This window comes from Eublepharis macularius, chromosome 11 (genome assembly GCF_028583425.1).
Source record: "Eublepharis macularius isolate TG4126 chromosome 11, MPM_Emac_v1.0, whole genome shotgun sequence".
In the NCBI taxonomy this organism is placed as follows: Eukaryota; Metazoa; Chordata; class Lepidosauria; order Squamata; family Eublepharidae; genus Eublepharis; species Eublepharis macularius.
In genome coordinates, this window is record NC_072800.1 from 1,079,826 (window position 1) to 1,097,653 (window position 17,828).

The 17,828-nt window shown below is 44.5% G+C and overlaps 1 protein-coding gene across 2 annotated transcripts in view; it reads right to left on the reverse strand.

Annotated features, from left to right (window-relative positions):
• The window catches only part of G3BP2 (G3BP stress granule assembly factor 2), a 124,091-nt gene that overhangs the window by 102,203 nt on the left and 4,060 nt on the right, over window positions 1-17,828 (reverse strand). The window contains exons 2-3 of one of the 2 annotated variants that reach the window (XM_054991168.1): window positions 7,155-7,273; window positions 1,587-1,668 (exon numbers count right to left, since the gene is read on the reverse strand). In XM_054991168.1, the coding sequence (XP_054847143.1) occupies window positions 1,587-1,668; window positions 7,155-7,249 (177 nt within the window). In that variant the 5' untranslated portion in view covers window positions 7,250-7,273. Of the gene's footprint in view, window positions 1-1,586; window positions 1,669-7,154; window positions 7,274-17,828 lie in introns of those variants that run through there. The other variant, XM_054991169.1, reaches the window with a different exon arrangement.

Sequence of the window (17,828 nt, forward strand, 5' to 3'; positions counted from 1 at the left end):
TCAAGCCCCCCCTGGTTTGTTTGGGTTCCTGTTGTGAAAAACCCTAACCAATCTGCTAGCATTAACGTCAGTTGACTTGAGCATGGTGAGTATACTTGAGTATACTCCCTGACAGTGAGTATGGAATAAAGAATAGAACGGAATGGTTAGTGAAGGATTAGAATTTGGAGGGCGTATTGACTTTGCTGGTTGCTACTAAAGTAATTATTGCTGGAAAAACACATATTCCCCAGGAGTAAAACGGTTTTAGAGAGTTCAGTGAACAGGTTTATTCACTGGACTTATGATGAACTGAATAGAGAAAGTAGTAATTCAGAGTAAGTTTTTTCCAGAAGTGGGCTAGATTTATTTTGTCTCAGAATAACGCATTTCAGTACAATATACCCTTTATGCAATTACTTTGCCTATATGAGCTATGTTAAATGGCATTCATTTTATGTATAAAAGAATTAGCCATTGTAAATGCCTAACAGTTGGTATGCAATTTTTTAAAAATTTTAAAATCAAAGTTATCTTCCCAAGTCTAACTTCCGATACTTACATCAAGGCTTGTAATGCCAACTTATTGCGTGTTAAGACTTGCCCTTGCACAGTCTAGGTAGACTCGTCGAGAAGAGGGCCACCACATGGTCTGCTGGTTCTCTTTGTGAACCCTGAAAGCCTCTCCTCAAACAGCAGGCTCTTGTTCAAGATCCCAGGAACAGGAAAACCAGGAAACCTCTAGGCGGACCCCTCTGTCTCCAGTGCTCTCAGAAACAAAGAAATGCGGAGCCACAGCCTGGACCAGGCAGTGGAGTTCATGCCTAGCAGCTTGCAGCCTTCCACACTCCAGTCTCATCCAGAAAGAAGACACAACTCTCTAGATCTTAGAAGGATCGAGGACCTAAAACTGGCTACAGGAAAGGGTGGGGCGATCAATTCCATATGTAATCCTTCAATTGAGCTCCAACCTCTGACGGGTCAATATTCCTTACCCAACAAGTATGTCCTTGAGACTGGACAGCTTCCTCCTACCAAGCACCAGGTACCCCTCTGGAGATCCGAGTCCCCAGCTGTGACAGTTCCTGCTCTGCTCGTCGCTGGCTGCCTACACGTGACCTCTGGCCTGCCAGGTACGGAACAGCATTTTGCTATAGCTTCTTCTGTCAGGCAACTTAAAAGTCCTCCTGGAAAACAGGAGGTCTTGCCATTCACACTGAATCTAGCCACACATCCCTAGATGGCAATAACCTATCAGAATACCTGCTTTAACTTTTCACTTAGATCCTAGAACGACTGACCAGTGCTGGCTTCAGTGAGGACATGCATTTAACCTGACCAAAACTGTGCAAGGCCAAGTTGGTTACTCAGAGCCATCAACTTAAAGAAGCTGCTGCTATTCATTTGACTGCCAATGTTTTACTCTGATCATTGGAAATTTTATGGCTAATCGGCTGTATTAAAACTCGGTTAGATCTCTTTATTCAGCAGTATGTTCAACAGACTGCCACAGAACGTTATTTTTAATAGTGGAAAGTCAAGATCAAGGCACTACTCAGTGATTGTAGGTCAGAACAGAATCAAAGTTTTGGGTTTTCAGTACGTACAGACTGGCCATACACCGCTTCCTGGAGTTTGCCGGTGGCATCCAGCCCACCATGGACATAAGAAGAATTTCTGCCATAAAACCTGCAAAGACAATGAAGCACAGGGTTTGCGAAGAACCTTAGACGCAGTCTACGCAGTTTAATACTTGGTTTCCTGTTTAACTGTATAACATTAAGCAATAAGGGCTGCAGTCAAGCTACAAATTGATCCAAGACATTTAAATGAAGTCCCAAATAAGACTGTCTGATAGACCAATTTACAGACTAAATAATAAAAGTAGAGCTTAACAAAATTCACTGGCATTTTTCTGGAAAACGCTGCTTAAACTCAGTCCCTTTGATTCATCTGAACAGAGTCATCTTAACTCCAAGCCCTAATTTAGCCCTACATCAACAAGCTCCCTTCTCCCTTCTAAGGGAAGTGGACAAACTGCATTTTACCCAGAAACCCAGTGTTTTCTGTCCAGTAGCACAGCACAGGAAACAGCACAGGAGGAAGTGGGCGTGGCTGACTGTCCGATGGGGGGAATCCATAGCTGCTTGGGCCCAGATTAGGTGAAGTGGGAGGAAAGTTTTAACCAAAAAGGCACAGCATATAAAATATTCTGAAGTATTTAGTAGCCAGATACTCACCAAAACAAACTAGTTCAAACCTTGGTTTCCACTGCAGCTAGCCTCCAAGAGCCCTCAAGCCTTCCGCCTGGGAACCTCAACGTGGGAACCTAAAGCCTTTTAGTGCTTTAGGGCTACTCTTAAGAGATCAAAACTGATTTTTTTTAAAATCAACTTCCCCTTCATATGTTGTTGCCTAAGTGGTTTAGCCTTGCTAGGACCCAAGGTAAGAGATGTAAAGGCTGGGTGGGGGGGGGAGAAGAAAAACATTTCCTGCTCCTCCAGCCCCTAGGACAGGGAGGCGGGGGGAGGGGGGGAGAACCCTCCTATGGCATTTTTTCTCTTTTAGGAGTAAAAGGCTTCTTGCCCTGACCGGGATGGTCCAGGTAGCCCGAGCTTATCAGATCTTGGAAGCTAAGCAGGTTGGCCCTCCTCAGTATTTGGTGATGGATGGGCGGGCACCAAGGAAGGCCAGCATTGCTATGAAAAGGCAGGCAACAGCAAATCACTTCTGGACATCTCTTGCCTTGAAAACCCTAAAGTGTCACCATCAATCAGCCGTGACTTGAGAACAGGCACACATACGAATGCACAGAAGTCTTAAGGCAGGGGTTTTCACACTAAAAATGTTTAGCATGAAAAAGTCTGAGGACTTCCTCAGTTTTTCTAACTAAAAATGGGAAAATTTGGGGAACATGGAAAAACCTTATATTGTCGACATACACAACATTTTCAATAACATCCTTGTGTGTTTGTGCCCCAAGAACCAGCTTGGAAACTCTCTTGTCGTAGGGAAGAATGGAGGGTGGCTCTGTGCAGCTTATTCAGAGGCACGTGGGTAGTGGGGGGACCTCGGTTTGGTTCTCTTGGGCTGCGTGTGGAGCTTGCATTTGGGAACGTGCTTTGCCCCAGTTTATTTCTGCAGTGGGAGTCAGCCGTGACCTTTTTCCCCACAGAAAACAATGGAGTGGCTGGGAGTGCCTTCTTTGGGGGCCAATAGAATTGGACCCCGGGGTTCAATCTTCATGAAACATGAGGGGTCTTTAGAGGATAGTCAGCAGTAGGTTCCCTGTAAACCTGGTGAAGTTTGGTTGAAAAATGACCCCTCAGCACCTCTGGAGAGCCCCCAGACAGTTTTCCCCATAGGAAGTAAAGGCCAAATTAACCCAGATTTCTGTGATCTGTCCAAAACTGATCAGAGAATCTTTCTCGGATTTTTGTTGGGGTGCACACCCCTATTCCCTTCCCCTGAGCCATGTAGAAAATTGAGAGGTTCTCACATATGACGTGAGAGGGGCTTGTCCTTTTCTTATCAAGGATTCGTGGGTCTCCTGGAATACATCTGAGGATGTCTGGATCCCCACACTCCACTTTGAGAAATTCTGTATTAACTTTTAGTGAAAACATAAGAATATCAATACAATAAAGGGTCATTAACCTACTTTTCCTTGGAGAGGTCCAACTGAAGATCAGAGAAAAATTAAACAAATTATGACTCTTCTTGCAAGTCAGCTTTACCAGGTATATGACACAAACATAGTTTGAAAAACTATTACTGGGTTATAGAACTTTGCAAAATTCTCTTTAAAATGATATACACAGAAAATGTGTATTAAACAATGGATGTGTAGGTTGATTCTGGAGCCATTAAGGGAGGAATCAGGATTTACAGTCATTTTAATACACAGCCAGTCATGTTAACACACATCATCATCTTCTGCTCTTCTTTTGTCCTCCATACCAAGGCCAGCACAGTCTCTCACTCCTCCAATAGCTGGGTTTCAACCACTCTGCCTCAGCTACAGATCAGGAGTCAAGTATCTTGTTGCATCTCACCTCCTTTATTGTGCACTTCCCAACCACAACAGGCATGATTGCCAGGGTGCTACCTCAACTGCAGTGAAGTTCTTTACAGGCAGGGGGGGGGGGGGGAACGAAGTTCCTCCTTCTCAAAACACTGCCTATCCCTGCAGGAGGGAATGGTTAGATGCAATCACTGATGGAGCTGTTGCCTGTCATATTGTTACCAACCTCAGCCAGACATTTTACAATAATTAGAAAACACGCTTGTTTATTCCAGAATTCTTTTTCATATGACCAAACAGACAGTGCAGGGATTCTAAAGAAACTGCAAAAGTCAATGACCACAGCACTGTCTCCTTGCTCCCTTCAGATTAGAGATGGGCACGAACCGAAATATGAAACAAAGTTCATGATGAATCAGGCTGGTTCGTGGTTTGCGAACTGGCGGTTCATCACAGCCCATTTCTGACAAACCACCAAGAACTTTAGGCTGGTTCGTTTGCTTCGTTTTTTGGTTCGTCACTGCAGACAGCCTGGCGCCGATCAATCAGTTTCCTAGGCAACAGGGGATGGACTTCCGGCAGACCTTCTGCTGGCCCGGAAATGACAATTTTCTGACCTGGAGGTGACATTTTCACGAACCAAACGAACTGGTTCACGAACTGGGGCAGGTTCATGAAAGTTCGTGGTTCATGAAATGCCACGAACCACGAACCTCGTGGTTCATTTTTTTCCGGTTCTTGCTCATCTCTACTTCAGATACATACAAGATTTTGGAATATTGCCCATGGATCACTTGAATGGCTCTGTTTATTACATGCATTAACACAATTTTTAAAAGAATTTTCAAAAATACAACAATCCAGGGTTCTCAAGAGAAAGTTACCTCACCACAAGAAATATAAAGGCGGCCTCCCATTTGTTAATTAGTTTTTTGTGCTCTTCAGTACAATTGTCCACTAAAAATCTATTTGATTTTGATTTACATATTCAGTTATAATATTACATAGTCTCTTAACAAAGTGTACTAAAACATTTTATAACCCTGATTCAATAGTGGCATTGCAATTTAAGAAGCTGTTTGCTCACACACGAATGGTATCATTTTAATATATCCGACAGAATGTATTATCTTGCAGTCTTGGCACAGTAGACCACAGCATCCTGTTGAGGAGTTTGGAGGCAGAAGTAGGTAGCAGGGTGTATGCCTTGGACTGGTTTATATTGTTCCTCATGAAACGGACTCAAAGAGCTGCTGCTGAGACCAGGTACCTTCAGTGTGGGAATTTTCTTGCAGGGTTTCACATGGTGCAATCTTATCTGCCATGTTATTCAATCTCTATGTAAAGCCTTTAGGAGAAATCATGAATAGCAATGGAACTGGAGGTCATGAATATGTAGATGATACCCAGCTCCATTTCTCTCTATCCAAATCCCCTGGTGATGCAGTGGAGGTCCTGAGTCGCTGCCTGAGAGCTGTGATCAAACGGCTGAAAGCAAACAAATTGAAACTGAACACGGACAAGTTGGAAATGATGCGAGTTGGGAAGGCAGAGATTTTAAAGGAAACCCTGCTTCCCACTTTCAGTGGGGTTCTGTTGATCCGCGCTTATTTGCTTAAGAGTCTAGGGGTTATAGTGGATCCTGTGCTTCTGGCAGAGAAGCCAACTGATGCAGCCACAAAAAAGGCCTTTCGTCAATTCCCCTTAGACTAGCAGATGGCTCCCTCCCGTGACACTGTCAGGAGGCCAGGCAACTCTCAAGAGACTTCCCTTCATGAGTAAAAGTTCTTTATTGATAAGATGCCAGTTTCGTGCTCTTACGCCATCCTTGCTTGGACTGGCGACTACAGACAAGCATCAAGCAGATACAGGTTCCCCAAGGCGACCCCTAATTCTCCCCTTTCTCCTAACAGTCCTCTGACTCTGCAGGCAGGAAAACAGACTGTGTGAGTCATGGACTGCTCAAGGTCAGGCAGGCTCCCAGGCTCGGGAGAAATCACAACAGGACTCAGGGGAGCTTACAACAGGAACAAACGGTTCCCACCCTGGGTTCAAATAACAGAATCACCCCAACAGCATCAGCTTTAGGAGGGTACTGAATATGACAGGTGATCCTAAGCATCTGACAGACACATCTAGCCAACTTGATGCACACCACGGTGACATCAGGGCTAGACTACTGTCATGCATTCTTCATAGGTATCCCCTCAAAGTCAAGCTGGAGAACCCAGCTGGCACGGAACGCTGCAACTTGAATGCTATCGGGAGCTAGGAGGAGCACGTATATTTCTCCCATTCTGCAATCACTCCATTAGCTAAACATCAGTGACCAGACTCAATTCAAGGTTTTGGCTTTCACTTGCAAAGCCCTTCACAGCCTTGATCCCGAAGATCTGCAGGAACATTTCTCTTCCTAAGCTCCATCAGCAGTTTCACTCATCTGAACAGGACCTTCTGCAGGTACCAGTCTGCAAACAGGCCATCAACAGCAGCCCATACATATGCATTCGTAGCTTTCCGCAAACTATAGCAACAACACCACTGCTTACATACTGCTCTTCTAGACAGATCAGTGCCCAGATCAGAGCAGCGAACAAAGTCAGTGTTATTTTCATCCCAACACCGCTGGGGACCTGGGCTGAGAAGAGTGGCTTACCCAAGGCCACCACGGAGCTCACGGCAGGAGTTTATGGAACATACTTTTTTTGTATACTAACTGCAAAGATGGATTTCAGAACAAAAAACGCAATCAGGGCACAGAACACTTGAGGCCTAGGTCTGCATACGCCTACTAGGGAACCTTCCACATTGCTAAACATCCCCTATAAATTAGTTACATTTTGTTTCCGAAAGGTTTCATCTCTGTGCTTGGCCTTATGCTGGCTTTCCAAATGTTCTGCCGCCAGACCCTGTTGTGTCTCCTTCACTGAATGTCTTTACTGTGGTTCATTATTGCACTTTGCTCAGTGAATGTCTTAGCTGTTGATTCTATTCTATTCTCCCTTGCACTGTGCAATCCACCTTGGATTTCAGTGACAAAGGCGGATTATAAATAAATAACATAAATACCCATTCTTGCCCAGTTATAAGAGGTGATTAACTAGCTAGTTCATTCAAAGACACAGAAGCCATTTATATCTTTATACGTTACCTGTGCAAATAATCTGGTGCTTTATTTAGTAGGGTATAGTACTGCCGCACGAACTCCCGCCCCACAAGCAGCGGACTTGGCTTCTCCATCACCATTTCTTTGGTACGCAGCGTTCAAGGCTACAGAAGAGAAGAAAAAGCGACTATTTAAAAAGCTGGAACTTCACCAGAACTAGCTATAAACTCAATAGGACATAGGAATGAAAAATGTCTTACTCATTTCATTTGCAGTTCATTAACCTCAAACAGAACAATTTAAGATACTTGTCATAAACATTTAAATATATTTAAGGAGACAAAGTGCAGAATTATAGCTTTAACAAAGGCAGCACCAACTGCTTTGGCATACTCTCCTATGTGAGGCTTGCATTATTTGGAGATGCAATTTGATGACACTGACAAAAATGCAACACCTCCCCCCCCAAGACAGTTTCCTGGGCAGTTCCTTTGTTTTGACCCTCGCTGCTTGGTTGACTGAAGAACACAGAGTTCAGTTTGTTCTGTAGGAGGCAGGGCTCTGTAAGGGTCACGATGAAAAACCAAAACTTCGGGAGGCCAAACCATATGCTTAGCAAGTTTTGAATACAGGTGACTGAAAAGCACATGAGTTGTCTACATGCTAAGTATATGCAAGGGTGTGATTGGTTAAGAACAAACGTTTTGGGGAAACTATAACATGAGAACTAGTAGAGGAGTTCAAGAATTAAGATGGGAGGGAGCTCCGTAACAATTTGCTACTCCAGTGTCGACACTGCCCACATGTAGTAAGCAATGCCTGTAACTTTTGCATGAACTACCTACACAAAAACTGCTTGGGGATGAAAACATTCCATATAAGAGGTCAGTTTAAGGCTCCTAAAAACAACACAAGAGCTAAGCACACGGGAACTGTGACTTCAGGCATGCTGCTCATCTTCTGCATCTTCGACAATCACCTTACCGGTGAAGCTTCACGAACCTGCAGTTCCTTTGGCATTTTAGTCCCAGGCTGAGGTACAACGGGACATTATGGTCACCTTGCTGTACTCATCCCCGTATAGAAGGGCAACAAGGCTTATAGATACAAGACTGGGACAGGTGGGCATCACTCTTAAGTACCTGTCATGAAATGCATAGCAAGAGGGTAGAAGAGAGTCATCCCTGTATATTAGCAGATGAATGAAACCTTTAGAACATGCATTTAAAAGCAAGTGTGTGTTTGAGGAGGAGTTACTTTGTCGAGTTCATGTTTGGTTACAGATTCGAAAGATTTGCACTCCAAGGCACAGGCAGCTGTGTTGGTCCAGAGCAAAAGCCACAGGCTTCAGAAATAAACCCTTAGTGGATAAGGAGAAGGGTGCTCTAACTGGAGGGGAAAGAACATGCAAGGACTCAGTAGGTAATAATATCCCAATTTGGTTTGCATGGACTCTTTACTTTGTGTATCAACTAAAATAAATCCTGAGCACAGTTCCCATAAGTACTGTAGTATGGTCAGTAATTTTTCCTTTGTGCTTGGCCTTTGGCAGGGCCTGCATGTTCCATGTGGCATCAGACATGTATCTGACTAACTACTGCTTTTGATATTAACAGAAGGGCCTCCCTTTCTTACTCCTTCAGAACGCCACGGTTGCCACCTGATACCACTGAAGTGAACCAAGCATTATAGTCAAGATAATGGAAGCAGAGCTATGAAGACCCCCCGGGGGGGGCGGGGGAGGCACACACGCTAAGATTTGTTTTTCAGATTTAATGGAAAAATCTACATACTCTCTACGTACACTATGGACATGCTATGTAATCTGCCTCGAGTCTCAGTGAGAAAGGCAGACTATAACTGACATAAATAAATACACAAGTAAACAAACATCCTATACAATAATTTATTCCTTTTGAGTGAAAAAACTTTGTTTTAAAAAACCTTTCACTCATTCTACATGTATAGCATTAAAAATCTCGAGGGCTTTTTCAGTTTTTCCAATGGAAAATGACCACAGATAGAAAAATTAAGAATTTGAAGGAGTACACTGGAGGTGTTGAATGAAATTTTTATCCAAGAATTGGTGGAGGAGAGTGCCCTCAAGTCAGAGCTGCCTGCCTCTGCAACCCTGGTCTCCCTTGGAGGTCTCCCATCCAATTCCTGACCAAGGCCAACCCTGCTTAGTTTCTCAGATCTGACAAGATCAGGCTCACCTGGGCTATACAGGTCAGAGCATCCAAGAGTTATATAATGATAATTCTTATGAATAATGTAGACATATATGTCATTTTCAGGATTTTTTTAAAATGTAAATATCTTGACAATAATTAATAAGCTATTGTGTGTTTAATGATTAAGAGTTCAGGTTTTCAGTAGTTAACTTACTATCCAAGTATGCTGACGGTCCTCCCTACTGAGAACGAGTGTCTCTTCTCGAATAAATACACTGTCAGAGCCTGCCAGCTTAATCTCAAACAACTTCACTGCACGAGTCCAAAGATGCATGAGCTTAAGCTTTTAATAACCTGAGAGTTCAGTACAGACTTTCTTGATAGGAATGGCTGTCCCCTCCCCCTGTTAAGCATTACATTCTTCAGGCACTACCCACCCCTTCAGGCACCCCCCACTCTACTCTAGCCCCCCCCCAGGTTCCCATCCATGCAGAGAAAGGAAGTAGAAGTGTTATGATTAGAAATCCCTGGCCAGGCTGATCACTGCCTTCCTTCTTAGTGTCTCACAGCTTCTCAAGCTGCAACTCCAGCACTCCCGAAGAACGCCAAAGTCCCTAACAGCCCGCCCAAAGAAGCCCAGGCCTGCAACACACCAGCGAACCCCAAACCCCCCGGAGTATGGCAGGGGCCATGACTTGTTTTGTTGATCACAGAACTGGTTTCCTATCTTCATTTTTTATTTTTTCCTACTTCTACAGAACCCAAAAATTAAGATGCAGAGGAGTTAGCCGTGTTAGTCTGTGGTAGCAAAATCAAAAAGAGTCCAGTAGCACCCTTAAGACTAACCAATTTTATTGTAGCATAAGCTTTCGAGAATCAAGTTCTCTTCGTCAGATGCATGGTATAGAAACTGGTCAAATATAGAAGAGGAGGGGGGAGGAGGGGAGGAGAGAGAAGATGCATTGGGGGGGGGAGGATGCAACCAAAACATTCCTTTGCTAGTAAATGTAAACATCTCCTTTTGGAGAGGAGATCAGTTGGCTTGTGTGAGGCTTCAAAGGAGTTTGCCGTGTTAGTTTGTAGCAGCGAAACAGCTAGACCATCCAATTCCAGTGTAGTATAAGCCTTCGATAACCACAGCTCTCCCCGTCAGATGCATCTGACAAAGAGAACCGTGGTCCCCGAAAGCCCACGCCAGGTGCCACTGGGCTCCCCCAGACCCCGCCTCTGTAAAGGAAATCTGTTACCTGTGATAATGTGATAACCATTCATAGTTCCTATTCAGTCCCAGCTTGACAGAGTCAAATTTGCATATGAATTCCAGTTCAGCAGCCTCCCGTTGGATTTTGTTTTTGAAAGGTTTCTGTTGAACTACAGCGACCTTTAAGTCTTTGATGGAATGTCCTGGTAGATTGAAGTGTTCTCCCACTGGTTTCTGGACGTTGCCATTTCTAATGTCAGATTTGTGTCCATTTATTCTTTTGCGTAGAGGTTGGCTGGTTTGTCCAATGTACAGAGCAGAAGGACATTGTTGGCACATGAGGGCATATATCAGATTGGAGGATGAGCAGCTGTAAGAGCCAGAGACAGTGTAGTTGATGCCATTGGGTTCTGTAATTGTATTTCCTGGGTAGATATAAGGGCAGAGCTGGCATCTGGGTCTGTTGCAGGGCCTGGTACCTGTGCTGGTGACTCTGCTAGCCGATTCATGATTGTAAGTGAGAAGTTGTTTAAGGTTGGGGGGCTGTCTGTAGGCAAGGAAAGGTCTTCCACACAGGGCTTCTGAGAGAGAGGTATCATTTTCTAGGATGGGTTGTAGCTCAGTGATGATACGTTGGATGGGTTTGAGCTGGGAGCTATAGGTGACAACCAGCGGTGTTCTGTTGTTAGTTCCTTTAGGTTTGTCCTGGAGCAGGCTGTTTCTGGGTACTAGTCTGGCCCTGTTGATCTGTTTCCTCACATCATCTGGTGGGTACTGTAGCCCCAAAAATGCGTGTTGTAAATCTCTTAAGTGGGAGTCTTGATCAAGAGCTTTGGAGCAGATACGGTTGTAACATAAGACTTGGCTGTAGACAATAGACCGAGTGGTATGTTTAGGGTGGTAGCTGGAGGCATGTAGATATGAGTATCGGTCTGTTGGTTTCCGGTATAAGGTGGTATTTATCCGTCCATTATGTAGTTGTACAGTGGTGTCCAGGAAGTGTACCTGTTGTGTAGAGCGGTCCAGGCTTAGGTTGATAGTAGGGTGAAAGTTGTTGAAGTCCTGATGAAATCTCTCAAGGGCTTCCTTCCCATGGGCCCAAATGATGAAGATGTCATCCAGGAATCTTAAGTATAGTAGTGGTTCCAGTGGATGGGAGCTGAGGAAGCGTTGCTCCAAGTCCACCATGACCCAATGGCATCAACTACACTGTCTCTGGCTCTTACAGCTGCTCATCCTCCAATCTGATATATGCCCTCATGTGCCAACAATGTCCTTCTGCTCTGTACATTGGACAAACCAGCCAACCTCTACACAAAAGAATGAATGGACACAAATCTGACATTAGAAATGGCAACGTCCAGAAACCAGTGGGAGAACACTTCAATCTACCAGGACATTCCATCAAAGACTTAAAGGTCGCTGTAGTTCAACAGAAACCTTTCAATAACAGAATCCAACAGGAAGCTGCTGAACTGGAATTCATATGCAAATTTGACTCTGTCAAGCTGGGACTGAATAGGGACTATGAATGGTTCTCTCATTATCACAGGTAACTGATTTCCTTTACAGAGGCGGGGTCAGGGGGAGTCCAGTGGCACCTGGCGTGGGCTTCCGGGGACCACAGTTCTCTTTGTCAGATGCATCTGGCGGGGAGGACTGTGGTTATCGAGGGCTTGTGCTGCAGTGCTGCTGAACTCTTTTTGATTTTGCTACTACCGACTAACATGGCAAACTCCTTTGAATCTTTACACAAGCAAACTGATCCCCACACCAAAAGCAGCTGTCTGCATGTCCATATCAAAGGAGTTGTTTACATCCCCCCCTCCTCCTTCTTTCCCCCCCTCTCCTCCTCTGTATTTGGCCAGTTTCCTTCTGCCCTCCATGCATCTGACGAAGAGAGCTGTGATTCTCGAAAGCTTATGCTACAATAAAATTGGTTAGTCTTAAGGGTGCTACTGGACTCTTTTTGATTTTGCTACTACAGACTAACACGGCTAACTCCTCTGGGGTACAGGCATCTTTCTAATAACCAGGAACTGTTATTTATATCATAAGATACATGTAAATCAAATGCGTTTACGGCTGTGAAGCTACGATTCACCCTGGCCTGGCTTGTGGAGCCATCTGGACTACTGATAATCAGTACCTGAGGTTTGTACACCATGTCCCAAGCACAGCAGCAGCAAAGCGCCTGAGGCCGGGGCGAGGAGTCAGTGAGCCACCAGAGATGAGGAGGCAGCGAGCCGACAAGCCCCAGAACAGCAGCATCAGCAAGCCACTTACCGCCCGAGCGAGGGGGCAATGAGCCACCAGGAGCCTGACAGTGGGGCCGCCAGCTGCTCTGAGGCCTGGGCGAGGAGACAGCGAGCTGCCCCAGGCCCTGCCCCAGAGGTGGTGAGCCACTCTGAGGCCAGGGGCACCGGTGGTGAGCCACCATGAGGCCAGCCTTGGGTCAGATCACCACCTCATTATCCAGGCCTCGGTGAGCTGAGCCACGCTCGAGCACGGAGGTGGCGAGCCACCCAAGCCCAGGCAAGGAGATGGAGAGCAGCTCTGAGGCCAGGTGCAGCAGCAGTGAGCCACCCCACGACGGACAGTGGCAGCGAGCCAACCAAGACCTGAGTGAGGAGCAAGAAGGTGGGGCTGACCTGGAAGGATATTTGGAAGGAGAAACTGAGAAGTACCTGGGAAGTGGGAGGCACTTGAGGGGAGTAACTGAACAGTCAGGAGTTTGGAAGGGGGAATCCCCCCAGCGATTTTCATGGGCCCCCACTTGTCTTATATACCAATAAGCCAAGTGGCCCTGGAGCTAGAGCCATGAATGGTCAGGACAGATCTATTTGCACACCTGAAAAATGCCACAGGTCTGCAGAAAAATCTGAAATCTAAAAAAAAAAAAATACACTGAGGGATTTAAAAAAACATCAAAATGATAAAAGCAGCATTTGTAGCTTTAAGATACAGCTGCTCTCTGTGGCTGTTGCTAGGGAACCAGATCGGTTCCTTCAAAATTCCAGGCTTGGCTGCAGGGGAGGGGGCAGAGCCATATCTAGGGCTGTTTTGGCCTCTGAAGGAGGACTCATTGGGACCAGGTGAGAAGCAACCACGAAGCAACTGGGTATCACTGCTGTTTAACAGCAGACCCCCACTCCAAAGCCAGTGAAGTGTAGTGGTTTGTTTCAGAGTAGGATCTGGGAGACCCAAGTTCAAATCACCACTCTGCTGTGGAAGCTCACCAGCTGACTATGAGCCCATCACAAACACTCACTCTAACCTACCTCACAGGATAGTAAAGCGTCCAGTATCACCTTTAAAACTAACCAACTTTATTGTAGCATAAGTTTTCGAGAAATACAGCTCTCTTTGTCAGATGCAGAGGAGTTAGCCATGTTAGACTGTAGTTGCAAAACAGTGAAGAGTCCAGTAGCACCTTTAAGACTAACCAACCTTATTGTAGGATAAGCTTTCAAGACCCACGACTCATGGTTCTTGTGGTGCACGCATCTGACAAAGAGAGCTGTGGTTCTCGAAAGCTTATGCTACAATAAAGTTGGTTAGTCTTAAAGGTGCTTACTGTTTTGCAACTACAGACTAACATGGCTAACTCCTCTGGATTTACCTCACAGGATTATTGTGCAGATAATGTGGAGACCAGAAGGATGTAAGCAGCTTTCAGCCCCCATTGCGTAGAAAGGTGGTATAAGGTGGGGGCAGATAAAAAATATGTTTAGTTGGTTTGAATAAAAATAGGGAAAGGTGAGCTTTTGGGGGCTACCAGAAGGAGATAGAAAAGTGTGGGGAGGAGGATACAAAAGAAAGTGAGGAGCTCCCTACAAGTCTTTGCAGATTCACCACCACGCAATTGGGCCACAGGGGAGAGGCCACGGGGGAGGGGGGAGCTGAAGACAGCGGGGCCTACACAGGCGGGTGGGAAGAAGAGAAGCAAAGCGGGGAAAGGCCGTGGGGCCTTCAGAGAAAGAATAGTGGGGAGGGTACCCGGCAGGTTCCCATTTGTCATATATAACGATGTGCTTATATACGGCTCTTTTAGACAGATCAGTATCCACTCAGAGCACTGAACAAAGTCAATGTTATTATTATCCCCCTAATACAGCTGGGGAACAGGGCTGAAAGGAGTGGCTTACTCAAGGCCCCTCTACTTAGGTCATGGCAGTAACTGAACCAGCAGAGCACCAACGCGCAGCCCAGCCACGTAACTTCTATGCTGTAGCTGCTCTGATGCATACAGAACTGGAACTACCTTAGAACAAATCCCAAAAGTAAAAAAAGGTACAATGGTGGTTTAACCAAAATTGGAGTAGCAATTGATCGCAAAATCAAAGGGGAAGGGTGCATGCTAGGGAGGCAGCATTCACAGGGCCCTCTGGTTGCAACGTCTTTAAAGATAACACATTAAAGTGTGCGGCATTTCCCATGTTATAACATTTAACGTAATATCCAAATATAAAGTCACCTACTGTGACTTTATGAGAGTGTTTCTGCCCAAATACACTTTTGTTTACTTCCTAATTTTTTTTGCAACGTTCAAATATCCTGCCTGTCTGGAGGCAAAAATTCGTGTGCTATGGTTGCATACGGTACAGGAGTTTGCAACAGTTTCACAGGTACTGGCTATACTTACAATCAAGCTTGGTATTTTTTAATTCCATAACTATGCCAAATAATATAATTTTATGTTAAATGTATTATAAATGATGTAGTTTATACTGTTAAATCAGTAAAAACGTTAAGCTCAATAAGAAAGCAAGCACTGCATATGTTTGTTTTCCCCAAAATTTCCATTGTCTTCCCCACCCAAAACGCTTATGTAACTGCTATTGTATCGGTTCTATGGGGCTAATTTAGAAAGCAAGCTTCCACACAAGTGTAAGTTAAGGATTTTTTTTTAACCAAACCTTTTAAAAATTAGAACAAAGCAACTTATTTTTTTTCTTTAATCAAATTCATAAGAGCAACTAAAACAGCAACTTTCAGCCAACAATGTCTTTGAAACCACTCAAGGGAAGTGGGTTCAACTTATCAGATCCCACCAAGTAATACGAGTCTTTTGCCACAATCCTTCCAGTCTGAAGCAACTGGAACCCAGGCGTCTGTTCTCTTCTTGGGGAACCACAGCCCTGACTCAAGGCGATAAGAGCATGCAAAACGTGATCAGCCCCCCAGCAGCCAGCCCCCTCCTCAGCTGCCTGGCTGCCAACACGAACTCTGCCCTACTGGGCCAAACCAAATTAGCTCACGGGGGTTACACTGTCTTTCCACGGCCTCAGACTTTCCAGATATTTGGTATTTCCACATCAAAGTATCCTTTCTTTACTCCCTCCAGGCCAATCTTCACTAGGAAGCAGGAGTTCAGGGCCCTCTGGGATGATGGGAGAAACATCAAAAAAGGCAATGAGAGAAGCCACATTTTTTGTGAAAGAACTCCACTTATCTTCCCCTGACAACTTTCCCACCAAGAAACAGGTCTCAAAAGGACTCCAAAAACCTCTCATTTCTTAGTCAGGGAAGCGTCAATTCAATCACTTCCTTTATAGTCCACTTTTCTTAGTGACACTCAAGGCGGATAACAAAAAGTAGAAAACACCCACCAATGCGATAGGACTAGTATTATAGAATTAGAAAACAAAGCAAACAATACTAAGGTGGGACATCCCATAACGCAGGAAGTAGATTACAAAGGATTCAGAATTTAAAATTTATTTTATATGCAATGATCTTTCATTATTTATTTCAGATCCTGTCTTCCATTCCCACATTAACAAGCTTGATTAATAATTTCAGTTGTCTGGTTACCCCATTTATTGGACAGAATCAAAGTTGATGCCACTAGGAGGCAATATAACACAGAAAGAATTTGCTGATGGGCATTTCCGATACTGCCCAGATGTCATTATTTATCTGGCAATATTGATTCCAAGAAATACTAAGTACATGATTACACTGAATTTCAACAAGCTGATTGCTGACATATCCCTCAGATGTGGACAGATGGGCAACTTTAAACCTGTCATTATGGGGTAAACACAAAATGAATATTGTACCTCAAATTGTGTGTGTTTTGTGTGGAATTCCTTCTCCTATACCTTGTAGACAGATTCATAAAACTGATACTTTGTTTCAGAAATTTTTGTGGGGTTCATCACCACTTTGGATTTCTTTCAAGAGGACACCCCCTGCAATTAATGAAAGCGTTTGTTTTTTCTGATCTTAGTTTATATCATCGGGCATATTGGTTAACTTGTACAAATTACTGGGATGTCTCCTCTCAGTTGGATTATCCATTTTGGCCTCTCTTGGAGGCTTCTTGTTTGAAGCATTGTTCGGGTTTTTTATTGTTGTTTTTTCTTCCCTTCTTTTTTGCCTTCACAAATGTTTCTAAAGCCTAGATTGCAATTAGTTAAACAATTAAATGTTTATACAATTAAATGACACAAACTGACAGAATTTAAACAGTTTAAACAAACTTCCCCCTCCACCACCTTATCAGCAGGCACTGTTGTGGATGGATTCATATGACTGTAACAGGACAGGCTTTTGTCTGCTTTAGTCCGCAACAGAAGAACACCAAACTCCATTTCCTGGGATGGAGACGGCCAGATGGGGGTCGGGGACTGGGAGGAAGAGATCTGAAATCAACACACAGGTGCCACCGCCTTTGGCCACCTTGCCCGTCTCCCGCCAAGCCTCCGGTGAGTCTCCACCCCACCTCCTCTCTCATCCTGCCATTTGCATACTGGGTGTCCGTGGCTTACCGCTCTATTTGGGGGTGGGGGTGGGGTGTAGCATAGCTGATCATTAATTTGAAGTTAACAGGTCAAAGATTCATCGGAGGGAACTTTGAATTTGGCCCATGAAGAGAACTCCCTATCAAGAGGGAAAACCTGAAATCACATGTCAAAGACAAAGTGCCTTTGTCTCATCTTTGTCTTGCTTTTCACCGCATGCTATTTGCTCCTCAAGAAGAAGAGACATTTGTAAACTGTGAGTATAGCTACAGCAACTCTTTATTTTCCAGTGTTTCATCCATCTATAGATTTAATCCAAATGTCCAAGCTTAGTATGTACACTCAGTAATACATATTGCAAAATCTTGGTGTTTGGTCTGTAAGAGAATTCCTGGAGTCACTTACGCACAGGTCAGCTGCTGAGTAAAGGCAGAGTGACTGGTGCGTGAGTTACTCCAAGAATTCTCTTACAGACCAAACACCAAGATTTTACAGACCAAATACCAAGTCCTGAAGAAAAGGTTGCGCAAAATAGCACACCTTGTTTCTTCCACACAGACATGCCTGCACGCACACATCTCTAAAAGCAAATGCA